This window comes from Myodes glareolus, chromosome 16 (genome assembly GCF_982192425.1).
Source record: "Myodes glareolus chromosome 16, mMyoGla1.1, whole genome shotgun sequence".
Lineage (NCBI taxonomy): Eukaryota > Metazoa > Chordata > Mammalia > Rodentia > Cricetidae > Myodes > Myodes glareolus.
The window spans coordinates 23,065,718-23,090,831 of record NC_142041.1 but is presented as its reverse complement, the minus strand read 5'-3'; the positions used below and the strand labels follow the sequence as shown (position 1 = coordinate 23,090,831).

Sequence of the window (25,114 nt, the reverse complement as noted above, 5' to 3'; positions counted from 1 at the left end):
TTTCTATAACTTCTCCACTGTACCTCTCTACTCCCTCTGAAATTCATGATCTCTCCTTCTCTAATTACTGTTCTACACATACATAGACACACATACACAAAGCCTATCTAATCTGCTTAGTAGTTGTTCAACTGTACCAGAGATTAATGAAAATTGATTCCCTTGGCAGCCACTGATTGCCTGTAGCTATGCATCTATGGTGGGGCATTGTAAGAGTCCCCCCATCTATGCTGGCATATCAGCTTGTGACAATGTGAAGGTCTTGTTCAGACAACCATTCTTTTCTCCATTTTATTTTACTTTGTTTTATTTTATTTTATTTTTGCTTCTTTGTCAAAAATCAGGTGTTCGTAGGTATGTGGATTGATATCCAGATCTTCAATGAGTCTCTGTTGGTTATTTGGGAAACTTCTGTCTACAGGTGGTGGCTGAAATTAGCAGACGATTTCTTGTGTAGAAGAAGCCCCTGGCTCTCCCACTAACGCAGAACTTCTAGTGTGGTTTGCCCAGGCTCAGAGTCCTGGGCCACTTCCCTTTCATTCCACCATGTTCAGTCTATGCCTTCTAACCCAACAATGTGCTCAAATCACTACAGCCACATTCCATCAAGAAGACATAGGGAAGAAACAGGGAACAAGCTGCTTCCCCTCCTCCTTCAGATCATTTTCATTACTGTACTGACATTCCCTAGGGGTGAAGACTGTCCTGTGACCACAGCAAGCTAAGTTTTCCAATACTGACTTTTTTTCCCAAGGCCAAATGGATGAATGGATAAACACACACACACACACACACACACACACACACACACACACACAATCTCTGCTCTCTTCTTCTAGCACTTTTAATTCTTTGTGTTCCACTGTATTGTGTTCATACTGTTTACTAATTCTCTCATGAACAGCACACGCCGGATCTAGGACCCAGTGAAAAAGATATCAAAATCCATATATGCTTAAGTCTCATCTATAGGATTTACATATAACATACACTCGACTTCCCATATCTTTAAATCATCTCTAGGCATCTCAGGCTATGTAAACACTTCTTACACTCTTTTGTGTTGGTAATGCAAGACAAAACATCTATACACATCCAGAACAGCTCATTTTCCCCAATATTCTTCTTTCTCTGGCTAAACCCACAGATGCTAATCTCAGTTACATGGCGCTGACTGTATTTTCTCTTCGGTCATGGATTGTACAAATTGTAAACTCCACTGTGGAAAGAACTACCTTTTTTCCACTTCTATAGTTTCTAGAAAAGTGCCTGCAGCATAAAAGAAATGCAACAAGCATTAACTGAATAAGTAAATGGGCTGTTAACTCGGGGCTGAAAAACCAGTAACAGATTTTAATCAAGTAGATGCTGTCTTTACGCAAAAGATACTTTGTCCAGATTTACTGGTTGAGGAAATAACGTCTCCAGAAAAAAAAAAAAAGGCTAAATTCTTCCAGAATAACTAACTTATAAAAGCCTCCCTCATCTAAGCAAAACCTCTTCCCTTTCTGTGCGGTCTGAAGACACCCCAATAAAACCATACTTGATAAGCCTCTAATTCTTCCCTGCCTCTCATGATATAAGAAATGTCACTTAAATGTATGCAGCAATTATTAGTAAGAAGAGTCATAAATTTTAATGTAGACTAATGAAGTAATTATTTTAAACGCTGGAGATGCCAGGAGGCACATGCTCTGAGGTGATCTAAATTCTCATCCTTCTAGTAAAAGGACATTATCTGTAAACAGAAAACTTCAAAACAGCGGAGTATACCTAACAGAGACATAACCGTGAGGGGAGAGGGAGGGAACAGTTATGTTAGATGAAGTTAACCTGGGCGCCAACAGCCAAACAGGGAGTACCAAAGAGGTCCGCTGTTTCAAGTACCACAGAGCAATTTCCTTTTGGTCCCTCTGCATATGACTGTGAAGGTCTCGTTTCAGGCATGTGGACCCAATGTTCTGGGCACTAGGACAGTTAACCTTTATTCAGAGCCTTTCAGGTCCCGTTGTGGGGGGTCAACAAGGATGCTGAGTATTCTGAGGTAAAGGTGAAGTTTCCTGGTTCTTGTCCTAGGTCACCTCACCCCGAAATTTTAGAGCACCCATGTACATCCATCATTTACGACCTACATTTTGAAGTTAGTACCCTAGGGGGCTTACAGCGGTGGCCCAGGGTGTGGAATTGCTAGGAGCTCAGGGTTCTGCTAATTGCAACATCACCTCTGACGTCAGGACCCGAATTCTGCAGAACAAAAGCCGAGTAAAGGGTAGAAGCTGACCGCACAGAAGGAGAGGGGCAGAGCCGCCGCCTTGAGCTGCTCCCAGCCCAGCGCGGACCTAACCGAGCCCCAGCACCCGACGGCGGTCTTTCCAGTGCACTCCAGGCCGGGCCATGCTCGCGCTTCGAAGCTGCCTAAGGAAGGTGCTGGCCCCACGGGCACTGACGCCACAGGTAGGAGATTCGGCCTGCAGGGAGGTGGGCGGAGCTGTGGGGGACACAGGCGCTGATACTCCCGATGTCTGGGGCGCCCAGCCATTAGGGCAGGACTGGAGCCTCCGGAAAGCGACTAAGATGGGATGAGACCTGTGCCAAAGAGATCCACCATCCAGCTGTAGCTGTTGAGCAGGGGCTTATCCTGGGGATGAATCCAGTTCTTTCCGGCCGGGACTTTGACTTAACCCAAGGAGAGGGAATTAAGTTGGTCTAGAGCCTGATAAACCTTGAAGAAGAGACTAGTGACTGCTCACCCAGCGTTGCCCATGCAAAGCCACCAATTATTTCCTTATAGGGCTTCGCTGAACTTAGTTTCTATTTTTATTTTTATTTTTTAGCCAACCTTGTCTTTAATGAGTCAGTGCTAGCAAGAACAAGTCTAAGTTGCACATAATGAAGCTGGTTTCTCCCCAGCGTAATTCTGACTCTGCCACAGAAATCTTAAAAATCGTTTCTCTCCACTCGCTCCTCTCTGTAGGCTCCCTCCCGTGTATTATGTCATGGAAATACTAACAAAACTTTGTGCCTTCCACAAATATTTCATTCTCCTAATGCACACTCACTCTTTGAATCAACCTATAAAGTTTTGTTGTGATTGTCTTTGGCTCGCTTTCTGATGTTTTATTTATTTTTAAACTATAGACAGTAAGCAGTTCTAATAATCCCATTTGTAGATTTTGGTTAAACACACAAACACACACACAAAGTCCATCAAATGCAGAGACAGCTGCAGATTTTTGTAGAAAATTTACTGACTTGTGCGGTAAGAATACAGTTCAGAGTAGGTATCAGTGCAATGAACTAAAGGGAGAAAATTTTATTAAGCTTTATGTACGATAAAGTGCTTTGTAATCAAAAATTTACCAAGAGGGAAAAGATTACTTTTTCTATCCATACTAAGCAGTCCATTTATGCAGTCATTTTTTCATACTTTTATACTCATCTGATGTGCTTTAGCAGATTTTCCTGGCTTCATGAAATGGGTGCGTAGTACCCCAACTTGAAAATCCAAACGGTTTTTATAGTGCAGGGTCATACAGTATGTGCATTCATATACAGACACATATGTACAGACATACACAAGGTGATTTCTGACAGAATCTTTTCCAGGGAAAAGTGCTTTTACAACAACAACTAGAAACTTAGAAATATGATCATTTCCGAAAATACCTGCAAGGCTTTCCTACAACATTCGTACAACTAAGTGCATTAAAGCCATCTTTGCTTTGTGTTTCTTGTTAGAAATTAATAGTGATTTAGGCAATTCTGGCAATTTTTTAGCACTCATTATCTATTACAGTGGTTTTCAACCTGTGGGTCAACTCCTTTGGGGATGCATATCAGATATTTATATTACGATTCATAACAGTAGCAGAACTACAGTTACGGAGAAGCAATGAAATAATTTTATGGTTGGGTTCACAACATGAAAAACTGTATTAAAAGTTGCAGCATTCGGGAGGTTGAGGACAACGGGTCTATCACCAAAGTTTGTCATGCAGTTGGATAGTGAAGCACACTAATGCATCGACTGCATTCCAGCTCTGTTTCTGCTGGATGAGGAAGGATTCTTCGACATGAATGGCAGTTTCTCCTTTTTCAAAAAGTTTTCTTTTAGTAAACACGTTCATTGTGTATAGCCAAAGGCATCCAGTCTCCAGAGTTCTCTCGGATACAGCACTGTCGTCATCCACACTGTAGATGAAGAGAGCGGAAGGGAAAACAGAACGCACGTGGATCCTACCTGTGGCTCTCCGGCACAGGAGCTGCTCTAAGCCAGCAATGCCATAGTTTGAAGAGGTGGCTTGAGGAGAATACCCGTTTAACCATAGTTATCTTTAAAACCTACTAACCTGCATCTGTGGAGCATTGATGAGAGAAATGCAGTAGGGTTTGTGAACCGGCTACTGTGTCCTCTGTCACCAGACCCAGGTTTGGGTGGGAGATAACACAAATTCTGCCCTCCCCTAAATACTGAGACTTGTTTTATCTTTTCTCAGGTGTGCTCATCTTTTGCTACTGGCCAAAGACAAGTCGAAGGAACATTCTATGAGTTTTGTACTTATTACCTTAAACCCTCGAAGATGAAAGAGTTCATGCAAAATTTTAAGAAAAATATTCATCTTCGGACAACTTACTCTGAATTGGTTGGCTATTGGCGTGTAGAATTTGGAGGCAGAATAGACCGAGTATTCCATATTTGGAAGTATGGTATGAGTCGCCACGTTCAAATGCTCCATATAGATTTTTATTTGGGTAGATGCTACAGGAGTCTTAGATGGATATACATTCGTATAGACACAGATTAAGGAGAGCTTTTTTAAAAAAAAAACAATGCAGAGCCAAAACGTAAATTCAGTGACTCCTCTTCTTGGTTCACATTTAATAGCTCAAAGTCTAACATAACTGAGAAATTAAGAGTTCTTATCTATCAATTCATTAAATTTTAGGCTACATTACAGTGTCTTATTGGAAAAAATGTTTTAATGCAAAACTGAAAACTGCTTACATGAGTCCAAGTTAAGATCACAGAATGAAAGAGGTATCAGGTGCTAGACCTGGATATCAGTGTCTTAGTGGGGGCAGTTCACACCTTCAGGATTGGGAGTGAATGGAGGTTGAGAGGGAATGGCAGTGAACCTTTGACCTTCCCCAACCCTGAGCTTATTGATTCCATTGCATTTATAAACTATTTCCAGTTCATTTCGACATCCCAGAGTTTTAATGAATTCGCTGTCATCTTACTTTAAAAAGTTAAGGGAAACACATTACTACATACACGTTCTCATACTGAAACTGCACTGCCTGGAAAAAGGGGACCATTACAAAATTTTTCAGCATGCTTGTTAGCCTTTTTAGAGGTCTAATCTTAAATTAGCCTACACCAGGATTTGGTCACGTTCAGCAAACTCTTACTAATTAATTGCATTTTATGTTCGGTCACCAATGTTCAATTAGTTCTTTAGTGAGAAAAGATTCTGTGGATGGCTTGGGTGCACTTTTTGTCTCTTCGGCTTTGTTTGTTGAAGCAAACACCTTTAGTGCAACGTTTGTTTCACACGTGGTTCATGTTAAGTCATGGCCCATTGGGGAAAGTCATGAAGTTCTAATTGACCGCACTTCAGGCACGTGTTATTCCTTTCCCTAGCACAAACTATGTAAATAATTTACCTTAGTCTCGTGATGCCTTTCCCATAAATATATACTAGGCCCATACATTGTTGAACATGTCTACCCATGTCAGTACTGGGAAGGCAGAGATGGCAGTGCTGGGGAGAAACAATAGTATGAGAATCAGCACGGTCTCTTTGGAAGTTGCTTATGCAAAGGAAATGATGCCAAGTACATTTAAACTGTGTGTGTGTGACTGATTACCATCAACACTGAAGTAAAATTTGTCTCAGCTGACACTGCCAGTTAAATACCTCCACTGCATAGTAAGATCAATCTGCATGTAAGTGTCGAGCACTATTGTAAGCCCTCTTTATTCAGTTAATCCTCAGCACAAACCTGGAGGTTGATGCTACATTATTTTCCCCTATCACAGACTGAGAAAAAAAAAAAGCAGAGGAACAGAGGGTAATTGACCTTCTGTAGGTAGCTACCTTTGAGGAGGTAGAACCTGTGAAGCCCATTCGATGAGATCATAATAGTGGTTTCCATTTCCTTTGCCCTGAAGACCAGGAGCCACTTGGTGTGACATCGCTGTTCCCAACGCCACAGTACGTTGTTCTTGTGTCCTCCAGATGTAAGCCAGAGAAGCATAGATGGCTTGGAACTAGCTTTGAAAGACGTTTCTCCATTCTTTTCTACCAGATAATTTTGCTCATCGAGCGGCAGTTGTCAAAGCCCTGGCCAATGATCCAGAATGGCAAGAAAAATTCTTCATTCCAAATTTGCCTTCCATTGAAAAACAGGAGAGTGAAATTACCTATCTGGTACCATGGTGCAAAATAGGAACGCCTCCAGAGGAAGGTGCGTCTGTCTTAGCCTCTGCGTTTCCGTGGCTGCAATGGTACAGATGTTATATTCTAATGTACTTTTAAGAGCAGGGACTCTCCCTTTTATAGAGGGCATAAGTGATCGTTGAAATCAAACTAAAGTGCAGCACTTCACTTATCCTTAAAGAGCGAGGACTAATGGGGACACCTTCCCATTTGAAGGTTGGTAAACCTCAACTATGTTACAGAAAATGTCACATGGGCAGTAGTAGCGGAAAACTGCATATTGAGAGCCAGAGTCCATTGGTGGGTTGGTAAGAGCTCATATATCATATTCTATCATTGTTTTAAAACAATATTCATATTTAAATATAACTATATTTTATATATCTACATGAATATAGCTATGTTTACTATATTAAATATATTTATAAATTACACCCAATTTTAATTCACTATCTATGTTGTTTTTTTTTTTTACAAAACAAATTTGGGGCCAATGATTAAGTGGAATTTCTCTAGTACTAGAATAATTTTTGTCTTCCTCTTTCTTTCAGTTTGAAAATAATTTTCTGTCCTCTTGCTGATTTTACTTCTTATGTATTTAAAGAAACTATGACCTCAGTCTAATTTTAACTAGAAGTCAGATTAGAAAAACATAAACTAATTAGAATTTTTTTTGTTGTCGTTCTCAACTTTGTAGTATGTTTTAGATGACACTACAAAGAGACCTGAAAAGCCCTAGATGAATTTTGCCCACGTGGGCCTCTTATTAGCTCTCAGCACTATCTCAATAAAATAATTGTCCTCTCTCATTAGACTACTTGCAACCTCGTTCTTTGCCTCTGCTGATTTATACTTCTGTGTAGAGATAAAGTGCATTTCAAATATGTAGCCAAAGTATTTAAGAACCATAAAATTATATCTTTATGGTGGTTTGTTTTGCAGAATACGGAAATATAAACATCATTTCTGTTACATTGTTTCTCTTCCTAATGGCTATGAAAACACACAGTGCCAAAGAACATGAAGAAAAAATGGTGGAAGTGGAAGAGTTAAAAGCATAGGCACTGAAGAAAAATTCTATTTTATTTTGTTTTAACCAAGGATTTTATACATTGATGGCAAGTGTTCTGTCACTGAGCCACCTCTCCAAATCCATGAAAAATTATTTACGTTCTTTCCTAAAAATATACCCTCAAGCCATCAAAATATCTTCTCCGCTAATCTCTCAATATCTACTTTAGTAACAAGTTTTTAAATATTTCAGACAATAATATATTCATAGTTTCTATTTTTTGTTCTGGTTTTTAGAGACAGGGTTTCTCTGGGTAACAGCTCTGGCTGTCCTGGAACTCACTCTTTGAACTCAGGGATCCGTCTGCCTCTGCCTCCTGAATGCTGGGATTAAGCCATGCAGCTCCACCGCCCTACCTAGCTCTTTCCTTAAACCTATTTTTTACTCATTCTCTCTCTCTCTCTCTCTCTCTCTCTCTCTCTCTCTCTGTGTGTGTGTGTGTGTGTGTGTGTGTGTGTGTGTGTGTGTGTACAGCGAGTGCATATTCCTGCTGTGGAAAACGAAGTGTAAGATACACTGGAGCTAGTAAATAGCTAAAGGCAGTTGTGAGCTTCCTGACATGGTGCTGGGAATTGAGCCCTGGCCCTCTATGAGAACAGTACATATCTTCACTACAGAACCATCTCTCCAGTCCTCACTTGCCCCTACTTTTTCTCACCCGTGGAATTAAGTTTAATAGCATAAATAAGTTTCCACATGGACAAGGGATTTCTAAGCATAAAATTAAGGGAAATAATGCAGATAGCATTACTGCATCTGTATAAATGTGTATATGTGCTGTCCTTCAAATATGTACTTGTAGATCAAGCTTCTCATGAAACCAAGTGAATATGAATGTGAGTAGACATTCTATGACTGTCATTATTCAAATTATTTTTTCCATATTCTAGGAGTCTATGAACTCGTTACTTTTCTTATGAAACCTGGTGGCCCAGCTCTATGGGGTGAGGCATTTGAAAGAGCAGTAAATGCCCATGTCAATCAAGGCTATGCTAAACTAATTGGTGTGTTTCATTCTGAATATGGAATACTCAACAGAGGTACAGATGTCCATTTCTTTTCAAATTTCTATGTATATTGATGACCTATTTATCTGCTAGGATTCCTTAGTAAAAGTTCATATGTTATTGACAAGTTCTTGTACTTTTATCATTTTAAAGAGTTGATAAATTGTCTCTTTCCTATTTAGAACTTACCACCTACCAAAACTATTTTGAAATGCTAAACTTCTGTTTTATGATACATAAGACAAACAAATCTTAACAACCATAATAATGTCAGGGAATAGTATTTCTTGTATAATCCTTTTATTTCTTTAAATATATTATTATCAGTACTAGGGATTGAACCTAGGACCTTATGCATGCTAGACAAGTGTTCTACCACTGTCCTAATTAGGTTTCTATTACTGTGACCAAAAGCAACTTGGGAAAGTAAGGGTTTGTACAGCTTATAGTCCACCATGCAGAAAAGTCAAGGCAGGAACTCAAGGCGGCAACCTGGAGGCAGCAGCTGAAGCAGAAGCTTGGGAAGAATGCTGTTTATTGGCTTGCTCCCCCAGATTTGCTGAGTTTGCTTTTTTTATATGACCCTAGGTATACAGTCCCAGGCCAGGAGTAATATCATCCCCAGTAGGCTGGCCTTTTCAACATCAGTCATTAATTAAGAAAAGGGCTGCACAGGCTTGCCCCCATCTATCTTATGGAGCACATTTTCTCAGCTGAGGCTCTCTCTTCTCAGATGCATCTGAGAAGCTTTGTGTCAAGGTAACAAAAAGCTAACACAATTGAACCACTGTCAACTTGACATATAAACACATCATGACTAAACCGTAAGCTTTCCTTCCTTGTTTGTCCCCAGATGTCACGTTAATATTATCATCACAGCATAAAGCATAGTATAACTTTGAAAGTCATACCACCTTTAAAAGTTTCATCTCTTTAAAATATCCAAAGTCTTTTGACTGTAGGCTCTTGTAACATCTTATTCTAAAATGGAAGAACCAGATCAGAGTATCAAATTCAAAATCAAATCAATACCCCAAATTCAGTAGTATCAAAAGTTCACTGCTTGACATCTGGGACCTACTCACAGATCGATTGTCTGGGCTTCAGGGGGCCTTGGCTGCTTCACTTTGCTAGTGTTGCCAACCTCAGAACACACAGCTTACCTCCTGGACTCAGACTGAAACTGTGCACACCCCTCCTCCTCAGGTGCTGCTGTCCTGGTCACCCCACTATCCACACCCCTCCTCCACAGATGCCGCTGTCCTCAGCAGTCATCCCACTATGCACACCCCTCCTCCACAGCTGCCGCTGTCCTGGTCACCCCACTATCCACACCCTTCCTCCACAGCTGCCGCTGTCCTGGTCACCCCACTATCCACACCCCTCCTCCACAGCTGCCGCTGTCCTGGTCATCCCACTATCCACACCCTTCCTCCACAGCTGCCGCTGTCCTGATCACCCCACTATCCACACCCCTCCTCCACAGCTGCCACTATCCTCAGCAGTCACCCCACTATCCACACCCCTCCTCCACAGCTGCCACTGTTCTCAGCAGTCACCCCACTATCCACACCCCTCCTCCACAGTTGTTGCTGTCCTGGTCACCCCACTATCCACACTCCTCCTCCACAGCTGCCGCTGTTCTCAGCAGTCACCCCACTATCCACACCCCTCCTCCACAGTTGCCGCTGTCCTCCTCAGTCACCCCACTATCCACACCCCTCCTCCACAGCTGCCGCTGTCCTCCGCAGTCACCCCACTATCCTGGCTTCCCCAGTATGCCGAGGCTGAATCCTCACCAGTGGTCTTCCCTGGACTCTCTTCTGGGAGGGACTCCAGCCCTGCTACATAGGGCCAGTCTCCAGCTGCTCTCCATGACCCCGGTGTGCCTGCAAAACCAGTGCCACCTGGCTGACCCTTCCACATTCGCTACCAAGTTCAGCTGCCAACGTGAGATGCTAAAATAAAATATACTAGGAAGTCATACAGTCTGGATCTGGAGTTGCTTTAGCTGTCTTACTTTCCTTCCCTTTCAAACCTGCTTCATTCCTTCATCTGTAAAACCAGTCCGATTAGTTAATCTATAATTTTCTTTCCCAAGTCTCTGGCTGCTCGGAAATCTTATCACTGAAATATTTGGTGTCGCTCTTTTAAACTCTAGTAACTGGACTTGATTTGTTACTTAATTTCTCTGTATTTGTGTGTGAATGCCTTTCTCATTTCCTCCTGCAGTGCACGTTCTCTGGTGGAGCCCAAATGCAGACAGTCGCGCAGCCGGGCGACACCTGGCTCATGACAATCCCAAGGTCGTGTCTGCTGGTGAGCTGGCTCATTGGGCAGGAATTGTTTTTTAGAACATAAGTCAGTTTATAACTTTTGATGTCGTGTGCACTGTCTTTCCAGTTCGGGAAAGTGTCAACTACTTAGATATTCAGCAGAATATCTTCCTAATTCCTGAGCCGTTTTCACCATTGAAATAGTTTCCTACCAACGGTTCCCGTAACTGCTGAAAACTGTGTCGGCAGACGGTGCTTCAAAACTCTCAAAAGAATTATTTCTACTTTTTAGTTCAATGAAGAGGTAAGTTGTTCCTATGTCCCTTGTATTTTTTAGGCCCATCTAGGTCCCTTTTGCAAAACCCATCTCTATATGGGAAATAGAATTCATTTTCCCCATGCCACTTCATTATTATACACTAAAAATAGTTAATTTAAAAATAATGTTATTTGGTCCCAGTAAAATCCTTGTAGACTCTTTGGTTTATAAGCTGAAATGCCTTATTATTAATTTTTACTAATATTTACCTCATCAGATGTTTCTTAGCAAAGATACTTGGTCACTATATCAAGATCTTTGTTCTTCATTTCTTTCAGAATAGCTCTTCTGTAGAACAGTCTTGGTTCAAATGAGATCACACTTCCAAGCTTGGGACCAAATTATCAAATTATTAATAAATATGTGAAACTTTTAAATTTTGTCTGATTGTCTGAGATGTTTTGCTTCAGCAGCTTATTTTATAATATAAAATGGGATTCATGGGCTGGAGAGATGGCTCAGAGGTTGAGAGCACGGACTGCTCTTCCAGAGGTCCTGAGTTCAATTCCCAGCAACCACATGGTGGCTCACAGCCATCTATAATGAGATCTGGTGCCCTCTTCTGGCCTGCAAGCATACATGGCAGGAATGTTGTGTACATAGTAAATAAATAAATCTTAAAAGAGAGAGAGAGAGAGAGAGAGAGAGAGAGAGAGAGAGAGAGAAGAGACAGTCATGGGTGACTGTATACAGCTATCATCAAGGAATGGAAAAGTGTGGTGAAGCTCAGCTCTTTCACCTGAAAAGGTCATTGTGTAGTTTGCTAAGGCTGCCCTAACAATGTACCACAGATTGGCTGGAGTGTGTAGCTCAGTGGGATTCATGTAAATATTAAATTTCTTTCACATGAAAAACTGTATAATCATCTGTTGTCTGTATTGTCAGTCACTCGCTTAGAAAATACTAGATCAGCATACTGAAAGTCTTGATGACCCTAGTTTATATGTTGAAATGTTATTTATAATTAATTTGACTAACACTTATTTCATTTTTATCTTATTTAACAAAGGTGCTTGAGGTATCTTAAGAAGTCATTATAGAAATGGAAGCATTTGCCCTAATAAAAAAATTTACCTCTATATTCTGATACTTTTTACTAGGTTTTATATTTTTATCATCCTCTTTAAAATTGATGTCATGCAAAAAAGGAATACTTTTTTGTCCTTATTGTAAATATGCCTACATTAAGTAAACATCATACTACTTGTCACAGTTTGGATACAGAATAGTACCCCTCCGGCAGTCTTATCAGTGGAAGCCTTGGTCAACAAGTAATAGAGTATTGGGAGGTGGTAAAAAGCTTAAGAGGTTGGACCTAGAAGGAAGAAAGTACATCTCTGATCTTGAGCCCTTGAAAGGTACATATGAGCCCTTCCACTGTCTCTGTTTCCTGGTTGCCACAAGGTGAGCAGCTTTCTTCTAGCATAAAGTACTACCTCGAAGCAGTCTAAGCAACAACCACGTTCAGCAACCATACCATAAAGCCAAATAAAATTTTCTTCTTCTAACATTATTGTTCCCAGGCATTTTGTCACAGCGAGGCCTTCCCTGTTCCATGAAAAGTATAGGATCATTTCATCCCAACTACAAATGTGCTTATCCCTCACCATTTGGAAAAGACTGATGTGAGTCTCACTTTTGGACATAGCAGTCCACCCCACTGGACAGAGAGGACAGGCAGTATCTTACCTTGGTTTTCTGTTGTACTATCAAGTATCTGCAGGGTTCTCTGTACCCCGGTCCCCATTTGGAAGAGGTCTGTGATGGTCTGGGGAACTAAGGTTGTGGTAAGCTTCTCTTCTCCAATCATTCAGGTCTTGTGTCTGCAAAAGAAAGACACAGTAGCATCACCTAGGAGGACCTGGGTGGTCTGGATACATTAGGAGCATAGGATCATGTGGGAAAGGTGAACACAGTTTCATTTGCTTATCTTTGTTTTGGTCTTCAGGTTTATTTGTATATTTGTTTGTTTTGAAAAGGGATCTCATTGTGCGGCCTAAACTAGTATGGAACTCACTGTGTAGCTAATGACTTCCTCGAGGTCCTAACCTCCCGTCCCCACTTCTGTGCATGCTAGTTTTATGTCAGTTTGCACAACCCACAGTTATCTGAGAGGAGGGAATGTTATTTGAGAAAATACTTTCATAAGATCTGACTGTAAGTGAGTCTGGAGGGCATTTTCTCAATTAGTGACTCGTGTGAGAGGGCCCAGTTCATTGTGGGTGGTGCCACCCCTGGGCTGGAGGTTCTTGGTTTTATAAGAAAGCAGACTGAGAAAGCCTTGGGTGTCAAACCAGTAAACAGCATCTGTCCATGGTCTCTGCATCAGCTCCTGTCTCCAGGTTTTTATCCCAGTTGAGTTCTTGTCCTGATTTCCTTATGTGATGGGCTATGATGTGAAGCATAAGCCAAATAAAACCCTGTCTTCCCCGCATTGCTTTTGGTGATGTATTTCATCACAGTGATAGTCACCCTAACTAGGACAGCTTCCTAACTGTTGAGTAACAGGCCTCTACCACCATAGAGGCAGAGCCAGGTGAATCTCTGCGAGTTTGAGGCCAGCCTACAGAACAAGTTTCAAGACAACCAAGGCTCCACAAAGAAACCCTGCCTCAAAAAAAAAGAGCTCTTCTGTAGAACCAGCCTCTGAGATACAAAAAATATTCATTGATCTATGTGCAGATACTACATCTTAAAAGGCACGGTTAGCAGGACAAAGTACCTGCTTTCATGTAGTCTGTATTCCCGGAGAATTATCTAAGACATACAAGTTGAACAGCATAAACTTGGCTAAAAATACAGCACAATGGGAGGGCAGTGAGCGGGGTGACAAAAGTCCAGTTTAGCTAGCGGTGTTAGCTCTGAGATGATTATCACTCCAAAGTCTAAAAAATAAGAACCATCAAGAAAACTTAGAAAGAATACTACAAGGTGCCAGGATGTGTACAGACTGAAGTTCTCAGAAGAAATGAGTTTAAATGCTCAACAACCAACAGGAAGGCAACAGGCAAGAATGTAGTGAGCTAAGAGAAAGAACGAAGTGAAGAAAGAGCAGTAGGAGCCAGTTCACATAGCTCCAGCAAGGAGTTTGCTCAGTGTGTGTGTGTGTGTGTGTGTGTGTGTGTGTGTGTGTGTGTGTGTGAGAAAGAGAGAGAGAGAGAGAGAGAGAGAGAGAGAGAGAGAGTGTAATGCCAGTGGAGGCCAAAAGAAGGTGCTCAGTCTCTGAGAGCTGAAGGCGAATGGCAAAACATGTTTTATTTTTTGGGGTGTGTGTGTGTGTGTGTGTGTGTGTGTGTGTGTGTGTGTTAAGAGCCAGTGGTGGCCAAAGAAACTACTGGGTCTCTGAGAACTGGAGGTGAGTAGCAAAACATATGGTGTGTGTGTGTGTGTGTGTGTGTGTGTGTGTGTGTGTATGTGTGTGAAGTGCCACAGTGGCTGCCGAAAGAGGGTGCTGGGTCTCTGAGAGGTGGAGGTACAGGTGGCTGTGAGCACCCTGATATGGATACCGGGAACTGAAACTTGGTCCCCTGTAAGAACAGTATGTGCTCTTAACAACTGAGCCATTTCTCCAGCCCCTAAATCTTAATTTTCTAAAGAAATAAGCATCTGTAATGACTTCTTTTTTTCCTGAGGATGTTAGGTCCTCTGTCTGCTCCTTCAGATTCTCTTCCAGTTACTGCATTAGCTTTTTCAAACGGAAGTGATTCAAAGGACAACAATGCTGACAAATGCAGTGCAGAGATGCTAATCCAAGGACTTCAGAGAGCAGACAGTGACCCCATGTCAGAGTGACTCAGGATGCTCGGTCCTGACATGCACTGCCTTGCCCACTAAGAACGACCATACCAGGCCGTGAATCCAGCTTAGCATAGAAGAGTGGTTCTGGGAGTTCACCACCCCTTTGGGGGTCAAGTGACCTTTCCACAGGGGTCACATATCAGATACCCTGCCTATCAGATATTTACATTAAGATTCATAACAGTAGCAACATACAGTTATGAAGTAGCAACGCAGGCAATTTTATGGTTGGTAATTACCACAACATGAGGAACTGTATTAAAGAGTCAAAGCATTAGGAAGATTGAGAACCATCGGCATAGAGCAAGGCTGGGAGAATAAAGCCTGGGCCAGAAGTCAAAAGATCTGAATCTTGGTTCTGACCACTACTGTATCCATGTGACATCACTTACTGCTTTAGCCTTGGTTCCTTTATTTGTAATATTGAGAAGATTACATTGAGAATACGTACAGATTCTATGCTCCTGGGGACCACCTCCCCAGCAATGGCTACAAGCAAAGACTACAGCAGCCACTGTCTCCCATGGACAGTTCAGAAAGCATGATTATCTAAATCCTACTTGAAACTCCTCAAACTCTACCTCCTCTCAAAATAATGATGACTACATACTTTACAAGCAAACCCAAAGCCTTTCCATATGTTGCTGACATGTCCCTTTGTTTGGCATGGATGTTTGATGCCTGTAGTTCTATTATTCTATAGTATCAGTGTAGAAACTTATCAAGTGAATATAGTCACATGCCATATATTGTTTTGATTAGTTGTGGACTGCAGAGAACACGGGAATCCAATAAACTACACGGTCTAATGAAATAGTGATTTTGGTTTGTAAGTACATTCTATGATCATGCAAGTATAAAAATCTTAACAATGCATTTCTTAGAATGTCATCATTAAATGATACATAGTTGTGATTCTGTAGAAAAATAAGGCCATGAAATTGTCTCATTGTATTAGTACTATCTCCTTAAGTGACAGTATCATCTTCACCAATCAACAATTAAGCTGAAAACCAGAGAAACAAAGTAACTAGTAACTTATAAAGTCACACAACTACTAGGTTTCAAAACCAGAATTCAAACCCAGAAATGCATGCTCTAAAACCATGTTCTTCAGATTCCTCATACATTCATTGGGGATAACTCTCTGTAAACTTTAACTTTCTGAATTTTAGAGGACAAAATAATATTCTCCCTTCTATTCAAGTGAGTTAGCAAGCAAAACCTGACTTGTGGGCAGTAATATAATGGATGAGTCTGTTTCTGCTGGAAGAGTATTTTCTAATCTCTCTGACTATCTTGGCTTACCAATTTGAGTTAAACTTCAACTTAGGAAAAAGAAATCAATTCCCCAGTACGTTCACATGCCAAGTGTATCTGGCATAACGTCTCTCATCTTGTGAAAGTTTGAAGAGAAGGCACAATTCAGCGTCACTCCGCATTCTAAACACTTGTCTTTATTCTTGTAATAACCCTGTATCATAGACCACACAAGCTATTGCTGTGTGAGTTTCCCCACGCAACACGACCCTGTGCCCTTCTGACCCACTGATGCGTCTCTCTGGGGATTATACAAGAAGTCAACACTGAAGGCCATTGTTATCGTGTTTCTGTCATCACGATGTTTCTCCTTCCAGCATCTCCAGGAAGTCTTCAAGTCAAAAAGAAAAAACAAACCAAAGAATGACTGAAAACTGAACAAATGTCACCTTAAAAAATAAAAATGACACAGCTTATAAAATCCTGAAAAATGGTCAATTCACAAGAAATCAAAGAGACAGAATTTAAATGGAGACACTTTAACTTGATAAATTAAGACAAAAGATAAAACCATATAGTAGAAAAATTGGTGGGAACAGCATTCACCTCCTGTAGGATGAGTGGATAATAGAGAAAAGAAGTATCCAATGAATTTGGCTCAGCAATTTGTGGTGTATAAAAAGGGATTTAAATTATTATTCAGTGAACATTATAAAATATATGGCAATGTTTCATAGAAAAGGAATAAAGTTTTAAAAACTCACTGAAAGAGCAGACAGAAGTGAGTGGACCAGCCCTAACTTACTTAATCTGTTGTCTTTGGAGAGCTTCTTTGAATGTCTTGGTTTGTTTTTTACAGTATAAAATGGTACTCCAACTTCTCCATGCAAAATTAGAGTAGAGAAAATGGATAAAGCAGAAAGTATCATAGACATTCTTGTTAGATCTCTATGGCTGAGACAAAATCAACAGTGTCAGGGAGGAAAGGTTTGTTTTACCTCGCAGCTTCAGGGGTCTCTCAGAGTCCGCAGTTGACTCCACTGGAATGGGCCAGTGACAAGGCAGCAAGAGGAGCATGTGACAAAAGAGACTGCTTATCTCATAGCAGCAGTGAGCAAAGAGAGAGAAGGGGCCGGGACAAGATGCCAAAGGTTCCGTTTCCTCCAGTCATGTTCTCACATAGCCCATCCATCAACGACTATTCCCTTAGTCAGAAAGAGCCCTCATGATCCAACCTGACCTAGACAATCCCCCACTGAGACACTCCCAGGTGACTCCAGATGGTATGAAACCAGTAGTATACCAGGCCTTCAGCACGGAAGCTGTTGTAATCTGGTTGTACCCAAATGGCTTGGCTGCCCTCACTCCCCCTGACTGACAGCTAAACTTCCTTGTACTCTGTAATCAACAAGAATGTTTGTGTTCTTTCTGGCGCGCGGTTTTTCACAGAAGCATTGCCAGTACACGATGCCCTGATCTTGACCTCTGGCTACTCAGCACTTCTCCGGCTATGCCTAAAGGTATAAAAGGCTTTAACTTGGGGCAAAATAAAGTTTGCTGCTCTTCCTCCTGCATAGAAGCTTCCTGTCTGATACCACGGCAAGTGGAGATCCCACTGAGATCTGGAAAATAGGGATATGTGAACGGGGTTGTTCCATACTCCGGCTAAATTGAGGAACGCATTGGGAAAGGTAACAAGTGCTTAAAATGGGGTCGTCTACAAGTAAGGTAGAAATGACAGAACAGATACTGGAACTCTTGAAACAGCAAGGCACAGAAGTTACAAGGAAGACAGCCTCTGATTTTGTCTGCACCATAGCAGACACCAGCCCCTGGTTTCTTGCAGGGGGAGGGTTAAATGTTCCTGACTGGGAACAAGTTAAGTCAGACTTACAAAGAGAGTTACAGAAACGGGGGCCAGAGCACTTGCCTGTGGCGACATTTCCCTTGTGGAGGCTGGTGAGGGATGCCCTGCTAACCGAGAAAGCAAAAGTGCAGGAACAGCTGAAGAAGGTTAGCCCAGCGTTTGCAGAGATGCAAGAGGAAGAAACTAGACGCTCAGTGGGCATAGAGGATAAGAACATGAGAGAGGTTATGGCTAGTCAGATTCCTAGTGAAGGAAGTACAGAGAGCAAAAGCTCAGGGGGAGAAGAATCTGAGGAAGAACAGCTAGAGAAAGAGATCGCAGAGCTGCAGCGCAGGTTGCATCGCTGCCGAGTCCACAGAAAACCTACCCAAGAATCAACTAAGGAGCGGGAGTTAGACCGAGAGTGGGCATGGCCCTCTGCACCTCCCGCCTATGAGGAAGGATGTGAGACATTGTATGAGGATGATGATATGCATTATCAATCCAAGGGAGTTATTTTTCAGCAACCACACATGCAGACCGGGCTTCAGGCTTACCCTGTCATTGAGACACCTGCTCCCAATAACCCAGGGCAGGTCATCCGACAGCATGCACCTCTGACTTTTAAGGAGATAAAGCAGTTGAAGGAGGCTGTTAGCTCTTATGGACCATTAGCCCCTTTTACTGTCTCCATGTTTGAATCCTATGGGTCCCTCAATTTAACACCTAGTGATTGGCAACAGCTCTGCCGTGCTGTGCTATCAGGTGGAGATTACTTGCTATGGAGGGGAGAGTATCAAGAGAAATGCATACAGACTGCCCGCCTTAACGCCCAGGCTGGTTTCCCTCAAAGAAATCTGGATATGTTGACTGGGGCTGGAGCTTATGCTGGCCTTGGGGTGCAAATGGGATATGATCCTGGGGTTTATGCGCAAATTGCAGCTGCTGCTGTCCAGGCCTGGAAGACATTACCTAATAAGGCAGCAGGAGATCAATTATCCCAGGTGTTGCAAGGACCCTCTGAGCCCTTTCAGGACTTTGCTTCCCGGTTATTACAACTAGCTGATAAACTTTTTGGAGACGCAGATCATGCAATGCCCTTCATAAGACAATTGGCATTTGAAAATGCAAATAAATATTGCAAGGAGGCTATACGGCCTCACAAGAATAAAAGTTTAAATGATTATATTCGCATTTGCAGAGACATTGATGGGGCATATCACTCTGGACAGGTTATGGCGGCTGCTCTCCGGAAAGGCCAGGGCCAGTCAGATGAAGGGGGAAGCAGAAACTGTTTTGGGTGTGGTCAGCCTGGACACTTCCGCAAGGATTGTCCCCATAACAATCAAGGAGGGGCCACTGTCTCAGGCCTGCGTCCAAGAGGCAGAAAGTGTTACCATTGGGGAAATGATTGCAGATACAAGACAGACATCAAGGGGAGACCTTTGCCACACGGATACTGGAAGCGGGCCTCACTCCGAGGCCCCAACCATGAAGACTACCGCAGGCAGTGGTCAGATTCAATTTGTCCTGCAAAGCAATCCCTTTCTGTTGTGGACCTCGCCCGAGGAACACCAGGGAGTGCAGGATTGGACCTCTGTGTCTCCGTCCAAACCGTCTTAATACCACAAATGGGGGTCCAAGTCTTGCCTACAGGAGTCTATGGGCCGTTGCCTGAGGGAACCATGGGACTCATTTTAGGCCGCAATAGAACACTTCTTAGAGGGATCCGCATTCTTCCGGATTTAATAGATGCAGACTATAAAGGGGAAATAAAAATCCTCACCACAGTGGAGCAGGGAATGCTAGTGGTTCCACAAGGGGACAGAATTGCTCAACTTGTCTTATTACCCCAGGTTTTGACAAATAATCCCTCTCTTAAAGAGCATAGGGGAACTCAAGACTTTGGCTCAAAAGGAACCTGTGCATTTTGGGTAGCTACCCTGCAAAACAGGCCACAGTTAAAACTTAACATTGAGGGGAAAACCTTTTTAGGCATCCTAGATACGGACGCGGATGTCTCAGTCCTGTCCTACGAATATTGGCCCAAGCATTGGGACCTGGAGGAAACCTTGGCTAGTCTTCAAGGCATAGGTCAAGCTTCCCCTCAAAAGAGTGCCAAGATACTAAAATGGCAGGATAACGAGGGGCATGAAGGTTTCTTTCAGCCTTTTATTTTACAGCAGCTCCCCACTAATCTATGGGGGAGGGATGTGGTACAGGAAATGGGGGCTGTGTTAACCACTCAACCAAGGAGCCAGGATACTGCATTAGTGACATCAATTGGATGGATCCCTGGCCAGGGATTAGGCCGTCGTCGTCAAGGCAGACCTCGAGCGCTCCAGGTTACAGACCAAGTAATTTGTATGCCGGGTGACCGGCGAGGTTTTGGACACTTTTAGTTAGGGCCATTGTTGAATGGCTCCAACCCATTCCCATTACTTGATATTCTGATCAGCCAGTATGGGTGGAACAATGGCCCCTTACTGAAGAAAAGTTTCAGGCCACTTGCTCTCTTATACAGGAACAACTTGCTGCCGGGCACATAGTCCCATCCACCTCGCCCTCGAATACCCCTATATTTGTAATTAAGAAGAAATCTGGGAAGTAGCGCTTGCTGCAGGACCTTAGGACTGTTAATGCTATTATACAGCCTATGGGATCTTTGCGGCCTGGATTGCCTAATCCAGTGGCCATCCCCTGGAATTGGAAACTATTAGTCATAGACTTAAAAGACTGTTTTTTCACCATTCCTTTACACCCTGATGGTTGTCATCACTTTACATTTAGTCTACCATCCACCAATTTTAAGGAGCCTGCACAGCGTTTTCATTGGGTTATCTTGCCCCAGGGCATGACCAACATCCCAACTATATGCCAAATGTATATGTCTCTTGCCCTAAAGCCTGTTAGGAGGCAATTTTCTCAGTTATATATTATACATTATATGGATGACATTATTATTGCCTTCTGCTAATTCAAAATTGCTTTTTGAAGCCTTTGCTGAATTACAAGGTAGTTTACAGTCGACAGGGCTGATGATTGCACCAGAAGAGGTACAGCAAATGGATCCATTTCAATATTTAGGACATGAGCTTAATTGGGGCAGAGTCAGGCCACTTAAGCTACAGTTTAGTCTCTCTTATTTGAAGACTTTGAATGATTGGCAGCTATTCCTTGGAGACATCAATTAGATATGACCCTCCTTGTCCTGACTACAGGCCAACTTAAACCCCTATTTGATATCTTACAAGGAGACCTGGATCCTTTGTCCCCTAGGGAACTTACCCCCACAGCCAAAGAAACTTTGAAATTAGTATCACAGGCTGTACAGGAGGTACATTTACAGTATCTAAATTATGATCAACCTTTTTCCTTCCTGGTTTTTCCTTCTCAGTTTTCCCCTACAGGAGTTTTGTTTGTTTGTTTGTTTGTTGTTTTTTGTTTTGTTTTGTTTTTTTGCAAGATGGTCCCTTATTTTGGGCCCATGGCTCAGCCTCCCCCAGTTGCACAGTGACACCATAATATGAGTTAATACTGCACCTCCTGTGGAAGGCCTAGAGACTTAGTATTCAAACATTTGGTTGGGAGCCTGATGTTATTGTTGTTCCTTATGAACAAAATAATCATGATATATGGACTCTGTTTTTGACTACCTCCTCTAGTCAGTTAGACAATCATTTTTATGATCAGGCTTTGCAACTTCATTGGAAGTTTCATTTAAATGCCTGTTCTTTACAATATCATACTGTCTGTTCTCGCGCTGTGGCCACAAAAATTACAACCCAGTGTTCTAGCTGTGCACCCTTTCATACTCACCCATCCTTTGGGGTTAACCCTAGAGGACTAATACCAAATGAGTTGTAGCAAATGGATGTTACTCATGTTCCCTCTTTTGGTCAACTTAAATTCATGCATGTATCAGTTGATACTTATTCGGGGGTCATATTTACCACCCTGCTTCGAGGGGTAAAACTTAAGGATGCAACAAGTCACTGTCTTCAAGCATTTGCTTATTTGGGAGTACCAAAGAGATTAAAAACAGATAATGGTCCTGCTTATATTAGCAGGGGTTTTCAACAATTTTGTGTGTCCTTCTCTATTCACCACACCAAAAGTGTTCCCAATATCCCACAAGGTCAAGCCATTGTGAAGCAAGCAAATGCTCGCTTAAACATTATATTGAAAAAAATAAAAGAGGGGTAATTTACATGACCAAACACTACAACATCCTATATTCTTTTTATATTGAATTTTTTGACTGTAGATGGTCAAGGTCAGTCAGCTATGAGTAGGCACTGGGCTGTGGGCCTTCTGTGGCGGGGAAAGTTTGCTGGAAAGATTTGGCAACAGGAAGATGGATGCACCCTGCTCCAGTGCTGGGCAGGGTCAGGGGGGCTGTTTGTGTTTTCCTTCCAGATGCAGAAGCTCCTCTCTGGATTCCAGAGAGATTCGTCCGACCTGTGGATGACCATGGCATGATGATGCTGATGATGACGTGGCCAGTGCTGAGTCAAGAGAGGAGAGTGGTATGGAGCCTGGTGAGAAATCCCCGTTACTGATGCCAGTGGAAATACATAGTCCATTTTGGCCATCTATATATACCACCAATTATACCACGGGTCGGGCATCCACTCATGTAAGGATTGAGCAAGCTAGTATTAATGTTACCTTTACCCTAATTGATGCCCTTTGTTTTTCCATAATAAAGAATGTGTCCCAGTTTGGACCAACCCAGGCGGGTGTAGTCCCTGTATTTACAGGAATGTATCTCTGTGGAACATATGCCTGTATGGATGCTATTCCCCTCATCCTTAAGGGGGTGGCTTGTGTTTAATGGAACTGCCAGTTAGAATCGGACAGATATTTTCAAAGATTCCTTACACAGCTGGGAGGAATTTTTCTATTCATTCTTCCCCTTGTGTATTGTCACCCTTCTTTTTTGTGACATGGAGTGGTTCGGGATCTAATGAGGAGGGGAGTCTTAATTGTTCTTTCAGCAATTGCACCTTCACCAACTGCTGCACCATAGAAGACAACGCTCTTCTCATAAGGATTCCTGCTGCCATACCTATGCCAGTTAGGGATGAAGGGTGTGTCCCTGTTGTTCTGCATCAGCAGAGGAGAGATTTTGGAATCACCGCAGTCATGGTTACCATTATTGCTATCTCTGTCACCGCAGCTACTGCTGCCGGAATTGCTCTCTCACAGACTGTGCAGATGGCTGAGACTGTCAATCAGCTGGCTGAAGGAGTCAGCAATGCCTTGGACATTCAAAATGATCTAATGGGCATATTCAATTGGGCATATTGACCTTGAACCAACAAGTGACTCTTGTTCAGGAGCAAGTGGACTATCTTTGGACTTTTCAACTGTTAACATGTTCCAGCTTTTATCATGTTATATGTGTTACTCCTGGCACTGTATTACATGCTTCTGCTACTGTTATGAAACTCAACCGTTGAATGAGAGGGATCTGGAATATTACCTTTGTTAATTTTACCACCCAGTTAGTGCATGCTATTTAAGATGTAAATTCCACCCAGGTTGAGCCTGACCAGGCCAATGATTAATGGGCTTGGATGGCTAAAGTAGGAGGATGGTTTTAACACTGATCCAGTTGGCTCTGTCAGTCCTGGGGATACTTGGTTTAGGGCTATATATCTGGATCCTCTGTTGATTCAGCCACCAGTATCAGAATCAGATGAGTGTCACCCGACAGGCACTCCCAGCGATAGCTGCACAGCGTGAATCCATACAAGTTTGGCTGCAGATGTTGGATAAGCGGTAGCCACAGACGGGCAATACCTTGGGGGCAGGATGCCACCTAAGACAGGGAATATTAGAGGGCTATTCCCTATGACGGGCAAGGTATTCCACCCAAAGTAACCTAAGACAGGCACCGTTTATTTTATAAAATAAAAAGGGAGGAACTGTTGTGATCTGGTTGCACCCAGATGGCTTGGCTGCCCTCACTCCCCATGATCAACAGCTAAACTTCCTTGTACTCTGAAATCAACAAGGATGTTTGTGTTCTTTCTGGTGCATGGTTTTCTGCAGAAGTGGTCCCAGTACACAATGCCCTGATCTTGACCTCTGGCTGCTCAGCATGTCTTGGGCCAGTTGCCTGAAGGTATAAAAGGCTTTAGCTTGGGAAAAATAAAGTTTGCTGTTCTTCCTCCTGCATCGAAGCCTCCATGTCTGAATCCTGGCACCCCACCACCACCACCACCAGTTTTGGTATCCAAGCCTCACTGGTGCAGCAGGGAGCCTTCAGGAGAGATTTTATGTCTAAGCTATAGGATGTAGTCAGTACCTACACAGTATCAGGCACATTAGAATGGGATGACCTTGTCCAGGAACTATGCGTCACTAGCATTATCTAGAGAAAAATGTAAAAATGTGGTGATGTGGGATTCCCCTCTGTATGCTATGAATACCACTGGTTAATAAAAAAAAATCTGCTTTGGGCCTATTGCTACACAGAATAGGGCAAGGCGGGAATTCCAACCAGATAGAGGAGGAGACAGTAGGCAGAGTCAAGGAGAAGCCATGTATCCCCCAGGATGCAGATGCTGGATGCGCCGACTGAAAACTTATGGGTAGACAACAACCATGTGGTGATACACAGATTAATAGAAATGAGTTAATTTAAGATAAAAAAGATAGCTAAAATATAAATAAGCTGTAACATGAGGGCTGGCTTGTTGGGGTTTCTGTCCTGCCCAGTACCCCACAACCGGCAAGTCCCAAAGAAAATCACACACAGGTCTACATAAGTTATAAACTAATTGGCCCATTAGCTCAGACTTCTCATTAGGTCGTGTAGCTTATATTAACCCATTGTTCTTATCTATGTTAGCCTCATGGCTCGGTACCTTTCTCAGCTGGGCAGATTACACCTTGCTTCTTCCGTGGTCAGGGCAGAACTGCAGAGGGAGCTTCCTGCTTTCCAGAATACTCCTGTTCTCTTTTCTCCACCTCTCTCTACTTCCTGTATGGGAGGGAGCTTCCTGCTTCCCAGAATACTCCTGTTCTCTTTTCTCCACCTCTCTCTACTTCCTGTCTGGTTTTCCCGCCTATACTTTCTGCC

At 42.6% G+C, this 25,114-nt stretch overlaps 1 protein-coding gene and 2 long non-coding RNA genes across 3 annotated transcripts; 2 read left to right on the top strand and 1 right to left on the bottom strand.

Annotated features, from left to right (window-relative positions):
* The first annotated feature begins 2,291 nt into the window (after positions 1–2,291).
* Positions 2,292–11,494, top strand: LOC125391146 (protein NipSnap homolog 3B-like). The gene is made up of 7 exons (XM_048420460.3): positions 2,292–2,454; positions 4,497–4,707; positions 6,313–6,471; positions 8,406–8,555; positions 10,755–10,841; positions 10,926–11,102; positions 11,396–11,494. The coding sequence occupies exons 1-6, from the start codon at positions 2,395–2,397 to the stop codon at positions 11,000–11,002; spliced, it is 744 nt and encodes a 247-aa protein (XP_048276417.2). The 5' UTR covers positions 2,292–2,394; the 3' UTR covers positions 11,003–11,102; positions 11,396–11,494.
* On the bottom strand, positions 3,231–17,516 carry LOC125391147 (uncharacterized). The gene is made up of 3 exons (XR_007228983.2): positions 17,174–17,516; positions 12,807–12,940; positions 3,231–4,191 (listed from the first exon to the last, which is right to left on the bottom strand). It is a non-coding gene; the product is annotated as an uncharacterized LOC125391147 (long non-coding RNA).
* Positions 17,517–17,734: 218 nt separating this feature from the next.
* Positions 17,735–24,207, top strand: LOC146891423 (uncharacterized). Its single transcript, XR_014997292.1, has 2 exons — positions 17,735–17,866; positions 22,441–24,207. It is a non-coding gene; the product is annotated as an uncharacterized LOC146891423 (long non-coding RNA).
* Positions 24,208–25,114: the final 907 nt, after the last annotated feature.